This window comes from Populus trichocarpa, chromosome 10 (genome assembly GCF_000002775.5).
Source record: "Populus trichocarpa isolate Nisqually-1 chromosome 10, P.trichocarpa_v4.1, whole genome shotgun sequence".
Lineage (NCBI taxonomy): Eukaryota > Viridiplantae > Streptophyta > Magnoliopsida > Malpighiales > Salicaceae > Populus > Populus trichocarpa.
In genome coordinates, this window is record NC_037294.2 from 11538985 (window position 1) to 11560279 (window position 21295).

Sequence of the window (21295 nt, forward strand, 5' to 3'; positions counted from 1 at the left end):
CCACCCTCCAGTCATTTTGGATACAAAGAGAACATCAAGGAGATCAAAATTTCCATTTCTCATTCACAAGATACACCAACATGTTAAGGAGTACAAGAAAAATAAAATTTCAAAAAGAATAAAGACTCGAAGAATCATTTAAAGGTCCCTATTGTCCCACGGGATTTCCTATTGTTCGTATAGTGGTACTTCCTCCATGTTGTCTTGTAAGCTCAATCGATTCACTCCAACCCCTTTGAATCTGTTTTTTTCTAGATAGTACTGGAATTTTGCTGAAGGGAAGGTTCTCCACAAACCCTTCTATTTTTCCCTTTCCATTTTGATTGAATTTCTTTTCCAAAAAAATAAAATCTTCCATTTAGTTTTCCTGACAACATTTTTTTCTTTTTGCTTCGATACTACCTTGGCGTAGGAATTAGAGGCCTACAGAAGTTTCAAGTGGCACAAACTGAAATTGCCAACACATGACAGAGCAACCTAGTAACACACACTGGCATCAGATCATCCCCATCCAATACGACAGGGAAAATCCCCCCCTTGATTCCAAAGAATCCTTTTGTATTTAACCAAAATTATTGGAGCAAACACCCTTATATTCAACTTTTTTCATTATTTTAGCCATAATGCCAAAATCGATCACCTTTTATAATCACTGCAACAATGGTTAACTCAAATATCAAAAGCATTGCAATCCACCTGAAAGCTTTGGTGGCGTGTTTAAAGCAAAGATTCAGAACAGACCTTCATTTTGCACTCTACCAACTCCAATCTTGCATGAGGATCATGCATAAGACCCTTCCAAGAAAAGGAACCAAATAGGCTAATGCTTTCTCTCACCAAGAGGAACATCTATTGAAACCTCGGGCATAAATTAAACTGGCAATGGACACCTTTCCAAGTTTAAGCTTTCAGCTAATTTGTCGTTCAATTTGACCGACACTCTTGACATACACGATGAACTACAGGTCCATTTAACCTGTACTTCAACAGCTAATTTTTTGAAATGAGCATCTCTTTTCACCTCTCTTGCATGACATTCTCACACTATAATCAATATTGATGATCTTTGTAACCATATTAAACACGCATATTCTGACCTGGCTATACTTACAACACCTAAACTGCATCACCCTCCAGGGTGAACCATGCTGAAGCAACTATGCTATTTCACTAGAAGAGCTCCATCAGCTGCTCCGATACATCTGCATCGTATAGTCACATACAAATGAATTAGCAATGAAAAGCTTTTTAAGTCTGATAGAAATATTTAGCATGAAGTTAATTTAAGAAAAGCTCATCAAATGCAAGCACAAACTTCACTACGGACGCACGGAGACAAACATGCATGCATGCATATGGACATACGTGGACACATATTACAAGCATACAAAGTTAAAATGGTGAATACCAGCCAACCCATATAGCCAATTTTCACCCTCTATTGCCACTACAATTTAATATTTTTTTTTTTGAAAAAAAAAAGGGAGTTTGTCTCCCTGAACAATTTACTGATTTTTTCCACTGAGACATCATCAAAATGTCACAAAATTGAAGCAAGATTCTGATCCAGAAATGAAAGAACCAGTCCATTATTCACAGCTAAGTTGACTCTGTAGATTTGAACAGCATATATAAAGATTCGGAAAATCACCAGTTTTATACTATTTATCCAGTAACTGAATTTGAGTACAAGGGATTAAGCCAGTGTAATGAATTAATATAACTCATGAAAGTTGTGTGGAGCTACCTTGGAGAATAGCTGGTGTTGTTTCAAACTCCTGCCAGATATTCTGGTAAAAAGCAAGATCAAAATTTAGAAGCTTGGCAGCTAGATAGGCAGCACCAGCAGCAATGTGATGGGGCTTAAACTGAAGCCATAAGGAACTCCGAAGCCTGCAAAACAAAATAATAGCTTTTATAAAGTGTGCTAAAACCACCAGAAGCCAGCACATGATGAGAGGTGAAAAAACTGTCAAACCAACCAGCCTCACGGCACTAATATGGAAACCACAGCTCTTGTGCAACTTATCATATTGCTAGATTTGATCAGAGGCATATTAGCAGTGAAAGTAAAATAGATAAACAATCGGAGAAAATCAAAACACTAGCAGATAATATATCATTAAGGATTCAAGTAAAAAAAAAAATGCAAGTCAAGTCATTTTTCTCTTACCCACCACAAAAGCAGCAAACCCAGGAAGAATATTTTGCAAGAAACTCTGCAGGATTGCTGATAGAGTACCAAAACTATAACAAACAACACACTCATTTATAAACAAATCAACTCCCAGGCCCATTCTGAAGCAGGGGCTTTATAACTCCAGAAACATACACAATTCAAATAATAAAACAAATAGAAACTAGCAGCACATTCTGCATCTTCTGCTCCACAACTTGATCTGGAAAGGCTTGTCAAAACACATGAACTAATGCTCATGAATCAGGCATGCTGCCCCAGACATGGAATAACACCATCCCATATCCTCTAGCCAGCTATAAGCAACATTTAAATCCACGAGCAAAAAGATATGGCATAATTGTATACATATATTGTAAACTGAATTACTCCATATATATAATATCGGGCTATATGAAAGGGTTCTGAAATCTTTTGAACCATACTTGTGAATGATTTAAAAGCCCAAACTGATACAAGGGATCATCTAAACTGATAGTGGTTAAAAGTAGAAAAGTATGTTTGGATTTGAAAAGGTTCAAGGGTCAAAGGAAGCTGGAGATGAATGGGATAGAATATCGAAGGGGTCAAGGTCAAGGCCCAATGCTGGGGGCAAATATAGTAAAACGTGATATTATAGCATTGCTTTGCTAACTTGGCCCCCCATCCTACAGTCCCCCTTCAAGAATAAGAACAGCTTATGGCATTGAACCGTGAAAGGTGTTGTTTCTTCAATCTTTCTACAAAAGAAAAACAAATCCAAATTTCAAGACTTTAACTTACAGGGAATATTTTTCCAATGTAGCTCAACATTGGCCAGTCAACAACACCATGAATCGAAAAGGAAGCAGAGATCACCTATGGAGCTAATTAAGCCGGGCAAAGAACAACCTCTGGCCTGATATTGCCACCCCAAGCATAGCATGGGAGAGATCAGGAGCCCTGGGCCAAGGAGATTGAGTGTTCATGCTCAATAGTATCGCTCCTTTAATCAAGCATAGCCCCAAGGGCAGAGTGAGAATGGAGCAGGTCTCAGACTCCAATTTTACCAAGGGGAAAAAGTTCAAGCTTCTTATATTTTTAGAATTCCTAAAGAACATTTAACATACTCTGATTTGCAAATGCCTGGATGTATTTAACACAAAATGTAGCAGGCTGGTACCTGTTCCAGGTGCCATTTGATAGCTGAGCATAAAAAGACAACCCAGCTCACCACACCCATGTGAGTCATGCACCAGAATAGCAGGTATATTAATAACAACAGCAATATTGGTAGAAATTATAATGATAGCAGCAGATGACAATAACAAAAAAGTATAAGGATGCCCACATCTAATTTTTTTCCTGGATGATACAAGCAGTAGCACCACTTCCGCTCATAGTCATGGAGGTTTATGCAGTCCATTTAATTGACAACAGGTGCACAGAAAAACCACACGGATATTCCCATTTTAGAGGTCTTCGAAACAGCAAAGGTCAATAATAGGGTAGGGTCAAGGTATCAGACTGAAACCGCGCCACAACTAAAGGAATCCATCATATTAAGATCACGACAAATATATGTGTCCTAATATGGTCATTGTCAGATTTTGACATGTCTTAGGTTTGTGTGCCAATTGTTTCCAAACAAACAATTTAACTACGCATTTTATATATGTGAGTTTACCAGCACCGAGAAACTGACATCTGTGCCCATGAGCCATATAGATCAATTACTTTACTGTGACCATCATCCCCTAATGGACTTGGATTCGAGTGTCCTTGTATATAAAAGAATAAAAAAAAGAGCTACCATGCTGTTTGTTCCTTTCTCAATTTTATCTATGCTGGCAACATCAAACAATTTTCCACTAGCTAACCATCACAAAACACCAGCACGGTGATACTCAGTCAAACTTTAAGGTGCACAAGTGCCCTCACACTGGCACATCAAAACTCAATCTATCACACTATGCAGCTACACAACCTTCTGACACACTCAGGTATCTACACCTGTTGAACAATTTACTAAACTTTTTATTCTAAAATAACCTTATCTTAATGATATCAGACCAAAAAAGTGCCACCAAATTTGGAGAAAAAAGGAGTTAATGCATAATGTTTTTTTTCTTTTTTGATAAGAAAAAAAAAGGATATCAGAGGGGACTCATGCCATATAGAAAATAAGGGCAAAAATCATTAAGGAGGGAAAATAAGAACAAACGATATCCCAGTCACTATGGATTTTGATCATTGTCAAATCAATTTAGTTTCCTCCAAATCAGGGTGAATGGATGCTAAATGAACAAGCAGCCAGGTCTTACAAACTTTAAGTTTGTAAAAGGAGGCTAGACAACTTGCTCCAAATGAAAGTATGAAAAAGGAAGAAGAGAGTGAGAAAAAGTTGAATGCAAAAAAGATTTTGGATGTTCTGAGGCTATCTTTTTTAGCAAATAACCCGGTTGATGGGGGTATGGCGAATCACAGTAATGTGATCCACAACATCTTGGCAAAGCAACTTCAGATGTTTAAAAACTTTCCATGCACAGCATATCAATCCGCCAGCTAACAATATCATACAGGTGAGCACGTTAATCTTGTGTAGACCCTGCAATTATATGCCATGCCAAAAACATCAATATCCCATACCAGAATAACTACATAGTGTAGTTACTTGAAAGAAAACCATTGAGACTAGTAGAACACTATGTTGAACCAAAAGAGAAAAAGAAGAACCCAGCACATACTCTCCATGGCCCAAGTACAAAGAGTCCCCCACAACTTCCGATTCGTTGGGATTTAGACACAAACCAGTCCATCTATAGACACAGACAAGCCATCATAACTGCAAGATCACTTGCTAAATCTTAAACCATGTCTTTAGCTGAACTAGTGTGAGAAAATCCAGATATAATATATTTACAAGAAGATGGTCCAAATCAAATTGCTTCCTGAAGAAAGGAGCATGATCAGAATTATTATTATTATTATTATACAAAAGTTCATTTTATAAAAGCTAGTTCATTTTGACACTGAAACTAGCTGATATAAATGAACCGCGCCAATACAAATCTAAAGAACCAATAAAATATACCATATTGAAAGTAGTGCACTTACCCTTCACTGACCAAGTTTAGCGCCAGATTCACCAACACAGTTTGTGAAAGACCTAATTTGTTGAGGACAGATGTAAGGGGACCATATGGATGCTGCACATTGAGTTCAAAATTGAGTGTAGTCAGAATCATTTGCTCAGCCTCAATCACTCGCTCTCGGTACTGTTCAAACCAATCCTGTTTAGAAAATCTCATTTCATGTTAGCATGCTAAAGACTTGAAGCTGCAACTTTTCAAGAAAAAAAAAATCAGTAGTAAAATGCACAAGTGTAGCCGCTTTTACAAATAGGCTAGATTACCAGATACTTGTCACTTTGAAATTTCATGTTGTGCAAGAAATAAGGTATAAAATAACCAAGGAGTAAATTCAACACGTTTCGAGATAGGAGCTCCATTCATGAATTGACATGAGCATATTTTATGTTATCCACTTTATGTTTTTAAAACAGACGCAAATTAGATTTTTTTCCCCTTTTAATAGATTTAACAGATAAGAAGTTATGAATCAGCCTGCAAGATACTTACAAAAGGGAGCAGGTATGACAAGAAAGTAATATCCTGCTTGTGGAAAATCTCACAAGAGGCTCTCACTACATTGTTCAAAGGACAAGGTGTCTCCTCAGACTTTGCAGCGAGAAAAAGTGCAGCAACGGCAATTAACTGCAACAAGCCCAAAACAAATATGACAAACATAACCATCACAAAAAGAAACGTGCACTAGATTTATCGCATAATCATATTCCAAGCATCACCAGAAGGCATTCATACGAGTATATGAAAAATCTTACCAAGACTAAACAAGTCATTACTGGCCATAAATCAGAAAATAAAAGGACCAAAAAATAGATGCAACAAATCTAAAAATGCCAAAAGATAAGAATAAACAAGTCATTGCTGTCTGCCTAATTTTTTTAAAGTCACAAATGCAGAATGCTGCAGTATCAGATTACGTGAACAAAGCAGCTACACAACCCAGATCCTTGCGTCAAAAGAATTGTTTTGAATCGAATGTTAACTCCACCTTAAGCAGAGGAGGGATCATAAGCCAAGAGGACTTGTCAATTTCCAAATCAAGACAACATAAGAGAGTACGCCAAGCTTCCATAGATTAACCATCAGTTTAGACATAATACTTGTTTAGTTCTTTATCAGCTCAAAGTTCTAAACAGCTAATAACAATATTCTCTTAATAAAAATAGCGCCAAGGAGAGTGCCAACACAATTCAGGGAAGGTTTCTAGAGTAAAATAGTTTCCCCTATGAAATGACAGTACGCAAAGTCTCCTCCAAGAAGGTAACAGGGTAGTCAAAAATTCAAGCATAAGCATTAAGAACTCACAAATCTATCATGGCAAGCATGTGATCGTCGAACAAAAAACCGGTGGCACAAAACCATGGCGGTGCCAATAGTAGTTTGTGGCCTACAAGAATCAAAGGAGTAAGTTAATAACATTAAAATTCTGATAAGAAAGCGTCCAAACAAAAAATAATAACTCGACACATTCCAGGTGGAGCACTTACAACTCCAGCCGCAGCCCAAGATTCTGAAGGAAGGCACAATAAGAATAACGCAGATGTGTTTCACGTAGTGCATCAATTCCATCTTTTCTTGATGGGGAGTATCTCTCAATCTCATCCTTTGACAAAAATACTGGTTCATCTTCTTCCAGTTTTGAGCGGTCACGTTTGCAACTCATAGATGTAGATGTAGAGACCTCAGCATTGGATCTTGTGATCAGAGGGGCTGAATTGTTGTAAGTTGATTGATCAGCGCATTGATATGCATTGTACTGAGGGTAGTGTCTCCCACCACACTCTCCCCAAGTATCCACACTAAATTTTCTCCTTTTAAAAGCTGGTCCAACAGTAGGAGGGTTAGCATAACCATTGACATGGTCCCTGAATTTCCCCGAGGAGAAATCACGGAAATTGCTATGATTCCAGATGTAGTTGTAGTTGCTGCTCCTATTCACATTGACGTTCCTGTTTCTATGGTTGAAATTGTTTCCATTGAAAGAGGTCCACCGATCATCATGGCATGTTCCTCCTTGTGAACGATAATTCCGTGCAAAAGACATTTTTCCTGACAAATTAGCCATAAAAACAAAACATAAAAAAAAACACTAAGAATAAGATTGAACCGCAAAAATAATAAACTCGTCCAGAAAAGCTGAAACTTCACGAAGTAAGTCAGGTCACTTGTAGTGTAGTTGTTTTTCTCAAAATTTTGTGCTTATAGGCATTGGAACTTTCCTTAAAAAGATCGATTTGACATGAGCCGGAACATGAAAATACTAGTTTCTTCAACAACAAAGATCCAGATAAAAGCTTAAGCATTTCTTCAAAATCAAAGGCCTGTACTAAGCTAAGTTTGTTGGTGGAAACCAATTATTTTTCTAAAACAGCCATTTAATGAACAAAAAAACCGAAGAAAGATATGTAATACACTGATCTAATTAATCCGAATTAAAGTTCTACAGAATACTAAAGACAACAGAAAGACTTTCAAAAACACAAAAAAAAATTCATTCATATATGCCAATCGCACGTCAAAAACATCAATTGAACGGTAGTAAGAGGGATAAGATCACGAATAATTACAGTGATTAGTGGAGATATAGATCTGAAAATTCCGTGATTAATATTAAGAAACCACGCGAAGGATTTTGGTTTTTATCGGGCGAGGAGGCTGAGATTATTAGATTGCAGAGAGGGTTTGAATTAAAGGAGAGAAAGCGTAAAGGAAGGTGGTAAAAAAAAAAAAAAAAACGAGAGATGGAGATTTGAAAAGGAGGAGAGAAGATATAAAGATACAACTTAATGGTTGAGTTAGGTCAGGCGGTTGCTTGCTTTGCTTTTTTGTCTTTTGTGTTTTTAGATTTTGTTAAAAAAAATTAGCAAAGTAAATATATAAAAAAAATAATGGAATAATATAATTTCAAAAAAAATTAATGAAATATTATGCTGTAATTTAAAAACACAACATGATCAAATTTTAATTTTTTATTTTATTTAGGTGACTAGTTAAATCCAGCCATACTAATTGATCAATTATTTCACATAAAAAAAATCATAATTTTATAAAGTTTTTTTCTTTATATATGATTTATAAGTTAAAATTATCTATATCTAACTTGTAAACTCAAAAATAAACTTGGATAAAATCTTAAAAAATTATTATTCACGCAGTAGTGGGTGATTTTGAGAAATTAGGTGTGGGTCTGTTATAACCAAGTGAGGATTTGCCCGAAAAGATTACATGCATGGCCTCACATATGCATTTATGGACCAGTGGTACAGGTTTAGGTCTAATATGAGATTTGGTTATGCCAAACCAAAAAAACAACTCAAAATGTTCATAACTTTTGATCCAATAATTAAATCGCGTTCAAATTTTCACATAAGTTTTCAGATGTTGTTTTCCATATAATAGTCGTTGCATCGTTATGCAAACCATCAAATTATTAGATATCAAAAATTTAGTTGAGACCTCTAGTTTTGGTAATTTTAAAATTTTTATTATTATTTTAAAAATCGATATATCGGTTTCACTGATATTACGAATCGATCAACTAGTTGAGCTAAAAACAACGCAATTTTTTGCTTCTATTTCAATTCAATGATTTTTTTTATTATTATTTTTGTGTGTTAGTTACCTAATTTGTTCTTTTGTTTTATCCAGAATTAGGTTGTTTTCTTCTTTTTTTTCTTTTTAGTTTGGTTGGGGTGAGATTTTAGTTGGGTGGACGTTGGTAGGTAAAAAACCTTGCCTCCTTTTTTTTTGGCAAGTTTATTTATTTTCCTTTTTTTTCTTAATATTTATAGTATTTTTGGATTGAAATATTAGATTTTTGGGTTAAATAGTACAATAGTTTTTATTTTTTAATGTATTTTAAAACTATGTTTCACTTGAAAAATCATAAAATTGATGTTTTTATTATTTTTTATGGTTAAATAAAAACATCTTAATAAAAAATTATGTATTTTAAATAAATACTTTTAAAAAACATTCCGCACTATATTACAAAACTATTACAATCACATAAGAGTAGTTGTGTGTTTAATGATGCACTTCAAAATACTTTTTAAAAATATATTTTAATTTAAAATATATTAAAATAATATTTTTTAATTTTTTGTATATAAACATACCAAAATCATTGAAAAACACTAATTTAATACTTTTTTTTTGTGAAAAGTGAGTTGAACCATATTATTTATGCTTCTATTTTTTTTTATATTTTTCAAAATTGTTTTTGAATTGGAAACACGTCAAATTAATGTTTTTTTCAATATTGATAATTTTTATGTGTTGATGTCAAAATAAAATTTAAATGTATTTTAAAACAAAAAACTATTTTAAAACATATTTTGCACCACAATCTTAAACACATACTAAACCTTGTATAACTCAAATTCTAGACCACTAATTGAAATTTCTCTAGTATCAAATTTAAATTATATTAAAAAAAAGTTATGGTATAATTTTTTTTTCCATTTTATAGAAAAAAAAAAAGGAAATGTATTTTCCGTTTATTTTTAAAAGGAATTTAAGTTAGAACTATATTAGACTTTAGGTTTTAAAATGATATCTTACCTTTTTTTTTAAAAAAAAGGTAGCATATTGCAAGCCCGTGGAGACTAACATGTTAAAATTAAATTAAAAGGGTAACTATACAAAAGTAATGGAGACGAGCCTGAGCAGGAGTGGATTGTCTGAGTCTCTGAGAAGAGAAGTTCCACGCAGCCTAAACGAACGACAAGAGCGAGAGGGAGAGATAGACACACGCATACACGGACCAGACGACACCGCTTTGTTTCTGGCTCCAATTTACTTAGCTTGCGGCTTCCTTTGCCATGGCTATTGCTGGAATGCCAAAAACCCATCCCCAACTCATATTATCTTGTACCAAAACCAGCACATAACCGGCAAAAATAATTGTAAACACATCCCCATTTTCTTATTTCATCGTTTTTCTCTCAGATCCAGGCCCAAGTTCAAATCTAAATACTCCCTATTGGATCCTATATGATTCAGATTGGATTTTCATTTTTGATTTCCCTTCATGAACTGCGAATTATAGTTTTTTCTCTTCAATAACTTCTTCTTCTTCTTCTTCGTCTATAATCCAAATTATCTGGATTAGATCGAACACGTGATTTTTTTGAAGGCTAATAACCCCGCGACTTAACCATGAACATGGAATAGTGTAATTGGGAGATCAATTTAATGAACCAATGAAGGAAGGGAAATTTTATTATGTTTATTGAGTAACTAACAATATTACATTATTAATCATCAAGTATATGGTCTGGTGATAATAGTTTGAAATTAAGAGGTTTATCCCCTGTAATTTTAAATTTAAGTCTTGTGATTGCTAATATCAGTTACTGAAGGTTTATATGGTCGTTAACTTCAGAACTCGTGAGATTAGTCGAGGCACGTGCAAGCTGACCCAGACAACCATGTTAATTAAAAAAACAAAAATATTACAGTAGTTATTTTTAGAATTTATCTTGAAAAAAAGACAAATATAAAAATAAAACAAGTGATTCACTAAAAATTATAATAATATTTCCACGTAGAATTTTTTTTTAAGTAATTTTTTTTTTTCTTTAAAGTCAGTTAAGGAAACAATTAACAGGATATTATCGGTCAATCCCCGGCACCATAAATTTCTCGGGAAGAAGTTGAAAAAAAACACAAGAGTTTATTGTTTTTTTTCCTTTTCATGGAGAGAGAGAAACGAGGAAGAGAGAGAGAGAGTGATTTGTTATTTTTTTATATAATATATTATATATACGAGGATGATAACATTATTTTATAAGGTTTAAAAATCTAGGTTAATTAGATATAAAGTGTATTTTTCTAAACTGCAAATGCAAAAATAAATAAAAAAAGACAAAATGATTAAAATATTGTGAAAAAAATGGAAAAAAAGAGGAAATGTAACTGCTAAAAAAAAGGAAATGATTGAAATATTTTTCTATATGGAAGGAATATTTATTTTTCTCTATCACTACAAAAAGAAAATATAAAATTTGAGTTAATTTTGGGGAAAATCTAGGTTTAGTTTATTTTCAACTCGAACAACACGTTTTAGCTAACCAAGTTTAAACAAATAATACCACCTACGGTGCCATTTTTTTCCTGATTATGATGGTTGTTATTTTTGCTTCTCCTCTCTCTTTCTATGTGAAGTTGACTGAAAATAATAATAACAAAACGCATAGCAGGGGTGGCTATGTGAATAACATGTCACGTGCCCTTTTCTATGCTGCTTCGGCCTGGCGGCACGAGTCCAATGCAGGCCGCCCTGCTATCTCTGCTCACTTAAGTCTGATTTGTACTAGACCAGCAATGACAGGCCCGTTAATGACCCACTTGAATCTGGGCCTCTGCTACACATGACAGAAAGCTAAATTTAAGCAATTTGGTGCATCTCTAATGAGAAGCGTTTTTCAAGGTTTGGGCCCGCCAAAACTAACGAGAAACTAGGCAGGGACCCTCTATAATTTAAAGAAATACTTAATAAATACAAGCTAACCATCAAGAACAGCCCGGGTTGATGGGTTTGAAGAAAGATGGTTGAAATGGTCCCGTGTCAATTAAATGGGTTTAAAAGCATTGCATCTAGGCTGGAATTTCAGCGCTCACAAGGTAAGTTCAAATAACCAATAACCAATATGTTCTTTATAATTAAGTGTCATGTTAGTGTTATATTGTTATAAAATTGTATGTTTATTTATTTTCTTACCTAATTTATATTTACTAAATTTAAATCATGTATACGTTAGCTATTAGTTGTACTAGGTTGCATGATTTTTTGTATGACATCCACGTAAGAGCAACGAAAAAGGTTAAGTCAATGACATATAGATGAGAAAAAGGTATAAACAAAAATATATCACATACTGTAATTGAATGATGTATATTGAATTTATAGTATTATAAAGGTTTACATATCGATCAAGATCTAGTATACAAAATTAAAATAAAAAACTCAAGGTTCGATAAGCAAGGATACTAGAGGAGCGATTCAGTGTTATATGATGAAAAAAAGCTTGGTTGAGAACCGACTTGAATGGAGCTATATGAGGAAAATCATATTAAAAAAGGGGATAAAGGGAAAATAAAAAAAAGTTTGTTGATAAAAGAGTGGATATGTTCGTTGTGAGTGTTTTGATAATTATAATTGGTTTAATATTATTTATTTATATCAATAATATGAAATGTAATTGAATTTTAAAACTTGATTTTTTTTGTTTTACAAAAAAGATATAATGCCAACATGGTTGAGAAATTCGATGAAGACACTTTCACCTATACTCTTCATGATCCTCAAGTGTAGTTGAAGGCTATTGTAAGTGATGGACCCGATATGAATCAACTTTATAATTTGCATATGACATCTTTTTGAGAACCCTAGAGGGTCATACAATTTCAACTCTAGACATATCACATTACAACACAAGTTACTAATCATATAAGTTTAATGAGATTGTGGAGAAAAAGGTTAAGGAACAAGTGGTTTTCGAGTTAGAGAAGATGAATGCACAATTCCTAGAACAAAATATAATGTATTGGGCCCAACTAAGTGCGACTAGATGCGTACCTTTTCCTCTTCCTCAATCTTCAACACCTCCGATATGATGTACTTCACCTTTTTGATCTTATTGTATTTCAATTGGAATTTTAATGGTTCCTACTAGTATCTCTTATTGTACATTTCTACTCTTTTTTTCTTTGTAATGTTTATGTATGCAATTCTATCTATCTCATTGTTTTGAGCTATTTATATGAATTTACTATTTAAATCTTTCAACTGATCCACGTACATAATCCATTTAGCATTATCCATTGTTAAATTTGTTGAAAATTTTTGGAGTTACTTCTTGTTCTTGTTGTGGGTTGATTTTTGGATTGGGGATTATAACAAACAAAAAAAATTAAAAACTCCAACAGAGTCTCTAATACTTTCTAATTTTTAAATATTTTTTTATATTTAGTTGGCAATTGGGAAATTTCAATGGATTTTTCGATGGAAAATAGACGATGAAAGCTAATTTTAGGTGTGAATATTCTATCGATGATTCTATCGGTATTGAAATTTTTTTTCTGAATAAAAAACTTGACGAGCTAGTTTCTGACGATAGTATTTCATCGCTGTTTTCATTGACAATTTTCAGTAATGACAGAATCTTCTCTCTACACCAATAGAATATTCCGAGACATTTTCCTTTTTTTTTTTTTTAGTAGTCCCGTGACAAAATCCTTAGTAAACTTCCAGCTTATTTAAAGGCATTATCTGTCCACTCGAGCAAACAAAACAATGATTCATGTTTCCGGTTAGCCTATGAATTATATAGGATTACTATAATGGCGTTGATCTTCGTTCAATTTGCCAAATATACTAACAAGAACTTGATTTTCCTTTAGAGTCCAAGCGTACTAGGCATATCACTAATAGAAATATCCCTTTTTGTGCACAAAAACATTCTAAACTTAATCCTGCGCAAGATAATCTAGCTTGCAACATGCAAAATGCCCAATTGTGCCCATAAACTAGTGTTTGTTTGTGCTAAAGAAAGAGAGCAAAGCAGGGCATCGATTGCGTACAGCAGTATTTCCGAATCGAAAATGTATTTTTAATTGAAAGCCGGCTTCCTAATGATCCATGCTTAGTTGTTTTCGGGTCCCCTTGTTGAATCTGGATAATTGGCCATGCGTTTTGGGCCATATCATGAAAGTAATCCTTCCACGTTATAAGTATTATAAAAACAAAAAAAAAAAAGTTCTAGATTATATGAAAGATATAGATGCATAATTCTCACTCTTCTTTGCTTGGATAATTGCGATGGTCCCTCGAGGCTAAAGGCCTTCAGGGACCAGTCGGCATGGCAGATTATCATTGACATCTACTAGAAATTAGCTAGCATTCCTCTAATCTTTGTTTGTTTAACAAGTACTAGACCATTTCTTCACGTACTAATAATACTATGCTTTCCGGTGCCTTGAATGCCTCAAGATTTCATCGTTTTAAAGTCTCCAGCACCTCCTTCAATGTGCTTAAAAGGAAGCAACTTTTTTCACTTACATTTTTAAACATCATACTTGCAGAACATCTTGTTCTGTGCACTACAGCAGCAGATTTATTGAACATCGTAGCGATGCATTAGGTTTTAGAATACAATCCTTGTTGTAATCCAATCCCTCCGTACGACAGGAAGATTAATAAATGGTTAAACCGTGTTTTGGAAAATGGGATTTAATGCTTGATTTAACCTTAACAGCGAGATCTTTCGCTATCGTTTCCTCATTTAATAAGTGATCCAGTATTCGATCGAGGCTATAGATCGAGTTGATATATATACGGGGCTGATCAAATAATTAAGGCCAGAGATCTAGTTCTGAAAACAGTCCCAAATTTAATTTCCAGAGCATATACCATGCAGCTTTAAGGATTCATTTATGTGGTGGAAAAGATTTGGTGAGATCTAGAAGAGAGAAGTAGGATACTGGAGATGTAGCTCAAGGTTTTACAGTAAATCCCTTCGAAGGCATTTAATTTCATGCATGCTGGCGGATTATACAGAACCGAAATAATTAGCAAGCTTTTGTTGTCACAAAAGCCGGCATATAATAATGCAACTAACCATGATTTTGATCAGTAATCACCATCAAATCCATAGCCTGCGAACCTTAAACAGCTGTACCTAGAAGGTAAAAAATTAAATATTGAACAGTACAGTTATCATATGAGTCAGCAGCTACTGATTACACTAATTACAGCATGCATTTTGCCTTTGTCTCTGCTGTCCCAATGTTAAATGCATGTTACAAAAGAAACACTGGAAAATAAAAATACACTAGCAATTTACAAGACACTTCTCTGGGCTGACCCATGATCCAACCCCACCTTTCACGTTTGAGGCACGTGACGCCTCACTTCGTGTAATCAGAACACTTGCAATATCACACGTTATTAGCTGATCAGCCACATAGAAGAAAGAAAGAGACGTAACAAACTCCCATGTGACCTCTATCTCCTCTGTTACCCAGATCCAGGACTTACATAACCAGCTAAAATAACGTACAGTGCACTGAAACATACATGGACCACTGACCACATTACTGGTGGCGCTTGTTTTACACACCCCACCACGGCGTGTGAGGTCAAACTAAACGCTACCCCATCCATATATACTGATCAACAATATAAGAGCTACCTGATTGTCAAACTACATCTACGATAACCCATCGTCCTTGAGAAGTCCTGGGTCGAAACTTTCACAGCTTCTAACAAGAAATAAATCATTTGTAATTAGAAGAACCCACCTAACCTCCTCTGTCGTTCAGTTTTGATCTCAGATTAACCTCCTCCCCCTCGCTCTTTCTATCCCCATCAGCATCATGTTATACGCAAATAACATGTAGCTTTAGCAGCAAAGATGGGGAAGAGAAGCGAGAAAGTTTCGACAAGATCGTCTCAAACTCTACCACCGTCACCCTCACATTCTTTCTCTTCCTCTTCCTCCTCAGACTTTGAGTTCACAATCTCTTTATCTCCACGCAAATCCTCAACAACTCTTTGCCCAGCTGATGAGCTCTTCTACAAGGGCCAGCTCTTGCCTCTCCATCTCTCTCCACGCATCTCCATGGTCCGTACTCTTCTCTTAGCTTCATCAAGCACCTCTTCCTCCTCTGACACCACCACCACCGCCTCCCGTGACTCCACTGGCAGCTCCAATGACTCTACTTCATCCTTTACGAGTGATATGGTCTTGCTAGGAGATTGTGACTCGTCAAGACCTAGTTCAGTCACCGAAGATGATGAGTTCAGGAGGCTTAATAACAACCACCCTCATTTTCAAAACGATGTTCACTTGAGTTCACAGATCAATAAGAAGGGTAGCAATAAGTACTTCTCTCTATCAAGATTCTCTTCTGTTTTCAAGAAAGAGAACAAGAGCCGTGAAAATGATAACGTACCCGGTTCTTCAGTGAAAAGAATAAGCGTTACAGCAAAAGAGGTTATAAGGAAGTACTTCAAGAAAGTGAAGCCATTGTATGAGAAACTATCTCAGAAACAACAGCAAAAAATGGGAGGCCATGTGCATTCAATATTGCCGACATCAACAGCAATTAATACAACTGTCACTCTGTCAACGAAATTGGAGAGATCTATGAAAGATATTGATGATGTGATCTCTGGCAAGGATGCGAGAAAGGAAAGTACTGCTAATACTGGAGTATTTTCTCATTCTTTCTCGGGAAATTTGAGGTACCCAAGAAGGAGAAGCTGCGTTTCTAGCTGTCCATCCTCAATGCGGTCATCTCCTAGTCACTCTGGTGTGCTCAGTAAAAACGGGTTTATGGGTGGTTCAGCAGCTGGTCCAACAAGTAGGATTGCTGCATCTGCAGGTGGTGGCATGTGCTACGGAGACGCATCATCAATGGAGGAGCTGCAGAGTGCTATACAAGGTGCGATTGCTCATTGCAAGAACTCCATGATGCAAAACAAGACCATGATCAATAATGAAATCTAATGCAAGCTAGAGATTTAATTAACTCTTGATCAGGAAGCTAATTTATTTTACTTAATTTTAGTACTGTTATGTGTGTTCCCTGCATATGGTGTACTTGTGCAACACTGAATTTTAATTTTGTCAGTTAATTTGGACATGAAAATCGAAGTTTGTTAGCCTTGGAACCTGTAATTTGAGGTCTTTTAGGTTTTGTCTTTCACTAGCTAATCTGATACTCAACTCTAGCAACTCCCAAGTCCCAACTGTTTAATTAACTTGTTTGCATTTCTCCATTTCCCTAGGTTGTTTTCTTTTTTTGACATGAACAGAACAGTTACATGTTGGGTTGTCGTTATAATTACTTTTTGTGCCTGGTGATCTTGTTGCCTTTATGTTTTAGATCTGAAAACGTCTTGTCATTAGGTCCCCAAAAAAACAGTGATTGCCATTTCGGCCGAGCCATTAATTATGCCAGGTATTTCCATTTTTTCTAGTAAGCAACTATGCATGCATGGTATCTGAGTCCTTGGCTTTTTTTTTCTTTTTTTTTTATTGTGGTTCCTGGAATCAGCGAGCCATGTGCATAACAATGAATAAATTTCAGGCCTTCCGGAATCTCTTCTGATAGATAAAGACGGTGCATTTATTACATAGCATGCATAAAGCTGAAGCAACGTTGAAGTTTCTCATTTATGATATTTTCAAATTCAAATTGGAAACATTATTGTTCCGGTTTTTAATAATCCAAAATCACATGTTGTCCGCAAGTGCACACGCCATTAATTCCTTTTCTAAATTGTTTTCAATCATTGAGCTAGAAAACAAATACATGTAATATATATATATATATATAAGAAATTATACTCATGTGAGGTCCAGTATCTGTACGATCGAGTTAATGGAGCGCAGATTGTAGAAATTACTTTTAGATTGGAATTAAATTAAATTAAGAAACTAGAAGTTTCAGATCCATTCAAGTCGGACAAAAAAATATTTCTACCGATTTGATATAAAATAAAATAAAAACTCGCCAATAACACCCGGTCTATCTGCAGCACAGTACTACCCACATCCGCAATTGATGTGGTTTGATGATGAAATAAATTTATTTAACATAATATTGATCATATGATTCCACTTGTGGATCCTACGATGATCAGTGAGCATAGCTTAATCCATCTCAGATTAACCTGAATATTCTTCCGAACACTTTATGTCCCTTTTTTGCATTATAGTCGGATGACGGATGATGTTTCATATCAGTATATGCGCGCAAATACATGAAGAATTATGAACCCGTGACTCTTCGGGGGTCCAAGAGAGGTGCCCTCCCCAACTTCGATAAGTTTCTAAATTAATTACTTTTGAAATCTTATATATATATATATATATATATTATACGCACCCTTGAAATTAATTTAGCGCATATTCCGTAAAAAATATGGATCTAGCCGTCCCCACCAAAAACAAAAAAAAAACTTCCTGTGGGCCAATAATCCACCCTTATTTATTTAATATCAAATTTTAAGTAGACCCTTGTTTCTAGAATTTTAGTTTCACCTTGTCCCTGAGATTGCACTTTGCGTGTCCTTTACAATAAGCAAATAGCACCCGTGTTTTTTAACCCTATAATTCTTCTTTTTTTAAAAAAAAGATCGCTGGTGCATGATAGTGAAACGAGCGAGGCAATGATACAATACACCGATACAGTACAAGTACGGGACCGATTATTTCGCGATTCAGTTTCGAGTTGTTGTAGCCTTGCATTCATGATTTTGTTGGTTAGTGTAGCTTCTTTATGGCGAGAAATGAGAGACGATTTCAACAGCCAATTTCTTATCATAAACGGATCATCTTGAGATTTTTACAAGTATGTTGTTTTCTAAGGGGCCCGGGCTGATGATATGATGGGCCCCTCCAAGGATATCATCGCCATTTATAGTCACGTACTTTTGATGATAGAGATATATGCTTGGGTGAGGACACTTATACGAGAATTATGATCTATATTGAGTTCCTTGCTCTGTAATTTTACCTTGCCAGTAAATCCAAGGCCCCTTGAACTTCTGCGTGGCTCAAGCATGCAAGATCTTATCTGATTTCAGGCTTGAATTATTCGACCATGGGGTCTCTCAATAAATCATCGACTTTATTCATATTAATTTTTTATTTAAAATAATATTATTTCATGTTTTTCTATTTAATTTTTTAAAATTAATCTGGTTATATTTTATCCAATTTTAATCAAGCCAATTTGATTATAAACTAACCCTTGAATCACTTCAACTTAATCAGATTAATATCTACAATAATTCAAAATAAAATCTGACTTCAATCAAACTTCATATCACATTTAGAGAACTAAACTAAGTTTAATAGCTATACACCATGAAATGTGTTTCTAATTTTGAAGGAGCTATTAAGATTATTTTGTTTTGTGATCAACTGTGATTCATGCATTTATTCTTGTTTGTTATGGTTCTGTTTATTTTTGTATTTTAAAAATATTTTTTTAAAATTAATTTTTATTTTTTTTGTTTTAAATTAATATTTTTTTGTATTTTTAAATTATTTTAATGCGTTGATGTCAAAAATAATTTTTAAAAAATAAAATAATATTATTTTAATATAATTTAAAATAAAATATATTTTTAAAATAACCATAACCCTATTTTCGAATACATGGTACTAGGGGTGTTCAAAAAAACCGACCAACCGATTAAACCGAAAAAACCGAGAAAAAATTAACCGAAAATACCGAACCGATAGAAAAAACTGAATAAACCGATTAAAAAATACTCAAAACCACTCGGTCCGGTTCGGTTTCGGTTTCAAAAAGCTTAAGCTGATTGAACCGGACCAGTTCAATTGAATCTGAAAAACTTAAAAAACAAGGTATAAAAGCAAACATCCCTAACCCTAATTCATTTCATCACTTTCCAGCCGCCTCCCTCTCCTCTCTTCTCCTCTCTCTCATTTTCTCTCCTGTTAACCTAACATTAAATCCTCTTTTTGAATTTTTACACCAGAGCTTCTCACCTCCTCTTACCATCACTCTCTGGTCTTCCACATGGTAGCGTCATCCACAACCTTCACTTTACTCCTATCATCAACCACAGACAACAACCCACACATCAAGAACCGGTTTTAGTTTTTCAGGCCCGATCTAGATCGTCTTCCATATAGCAGTGCCGTCCACAACCTTCACTTTTCTCCAATCAACAACCACCGACAACAACCCACACATCAAGAACCGGTTTCAGTTTTTCAAGCTCGATCTAGATCTTTTCATCTGAATGGAGTCCTTTTTTATTGAGTGGAAAGTAATAGAATTTTGTGTTTGTGGACTTTATCTGGTGTTGGAAGAGCAGGGATTGCACCTTTTTTGGTGGTTATAATGGCTCCACATGCATTTGCAGATCTAAGCATCTCTTTGATCTTTGATTCATTGTGAAATGAAGGAATTACAGGGCTTTGGTATAACGACAGCAGTAAAAAAAAGCCTATTTAATTGGTTTCCGGTTTTTCCGGTTTTTAATACTAAAAAACCGACCCGAACCGCACAAAATTAGTTCGGTCTGAACCGGTTCTCGGTTCGGTTCGGGTCATATTGATAAGGAATATTATTTTCCAGTTCGGTTGAATTTTTAAGTTAAAAACGAACCGAACTGGACCGTGAACACCCCTACATGGTACGACGGGGTAAAAGGGATAGCGATGGAACCTGTGGTTTGGGAAATGGGGCTTACAAGTCACTAAAGTTGACCTTAAGTTTTGGATCTTCCACTTGTCGTTTAAGATCCGGTTTGCCAAAACCGCTGGCCATAAGTTTGCCAAAAATTTAAATTTGTTTTTGAATTTATTGATATTTAAAATTAATTTTAAAAATTAAAAAATATTTTTATTATATATTTTTAAGTAATTAACAATTTAAAATATAATTACTATCACAATATTAAACATTACCTAAAATAAACTTTCATATAAATATATAGACAAGTTACAAGCTAAGAGCATCTCTAACGGGAGAGCTAAATGAAGAAGCAATTTAAAAAGTTGTTCTTTTAGCTTTTGTTTATGTTTTTATTCACTTCAATGGCTTAGGCAAATGAATAGCTAAAATAGATATTCATCATTTGAAGAGCCATTTCTATATTTTTATGTAAAAATGGTAAAAGAAAATGACTGTTGGCCAACGACTATTTTTATAACCGTTGGCCAACAATTTATTTTTTTTCTTTAAAAGCAGAAGGAAATAAACTTGTAAATTTTAAACTTGTATTGTACCTCACCCTTCTCTCAAATTTAGAAAAACAATAATCAATTATTATCCGGTTGATTAATAACATCGGTTGTGTTAATTAGCAGAAATTAAAAGGTATGCTTGTTTAAAAGCTTTTTATATTTTGTCTTTTGTATCTCTTGATTTTTTAGATCTTTTATTGTTAATTTGATATTTGTGATGATTTTTATTTCTTTGTTATTTTATGTTTTTG

At 34.6% G+C, this 21295-nt stretch overlaps 2 protein-coding genes across 6 annotated transcripts; one reads left to right on the forward strand and one right to left on the reverse strand.

The window, feature by feature from the left end:
- Positions 1-664: 664 nt before the first annotated feature.
- Positions 665-8051, reverse strand: LOC7459033 (cyclin-T1-4). Of its 5 annotated transcripts, none has more exons than XM_024611402.2 (7): positions 7872-8050; positions 6792-7353; positions 6610-6691; positions 5797-5931; positions 5273-5448; positions 1748-1893; positions 665-1202 (listed from the first exon to the last, which is right to left on the reverse strand). In XM_024611402.2, exons 2-7 carry the CDS (start codon positions 7346-7348, stop codon positions 1171-1173), a joined length of 1128 nt encoding a protein of 375 aa, XP_024467170.1. In that variant the 5' UTR covers positions 7349-7353; positions 7872-8050; the 3' UTR covers positions 665-1170. The 5 variants fall into 5 exon arrangements, 4 of the variants coding, with proteins under 4 accessions (XP_024467170.1, XP_052312316.1, XP_024467172.1 ...); XM_052456356.1 differs by lacking the exon at positions 665-1202 and adding an exon at positions 2174-2247 and having other exon boundaries at positions 1749-1893; positions 7872-8051; XR_002984514.2 differs by lacking the exons at positions 665-1202; positions 1748-1893 and adding exons at positions 2251-4763; positions 4903-5106 and having other exon boundaries at positions 7872-8051.
- A 7438-nt stretch (positions 8052-15489) lies between these two features.
- On the forward strand, positions 15490-16975 carry LOC7459034 (probable membrane-associated kinase regulator 1). Its single transcript, XM_002314675.4, has one exon. It carries the CDS (start codon positions 15723-15725, stop codon positions 16818-16820), a length of 1098 nt encoding a protein of 365 aa, XP_002314711.1. The 5' UTR covers positions 15490-15722; the 3' UTR covers positions 16821-16975.
- The last annotated feature ends 4320 nt before the right edge of the window (positions 16976-21295 follow it).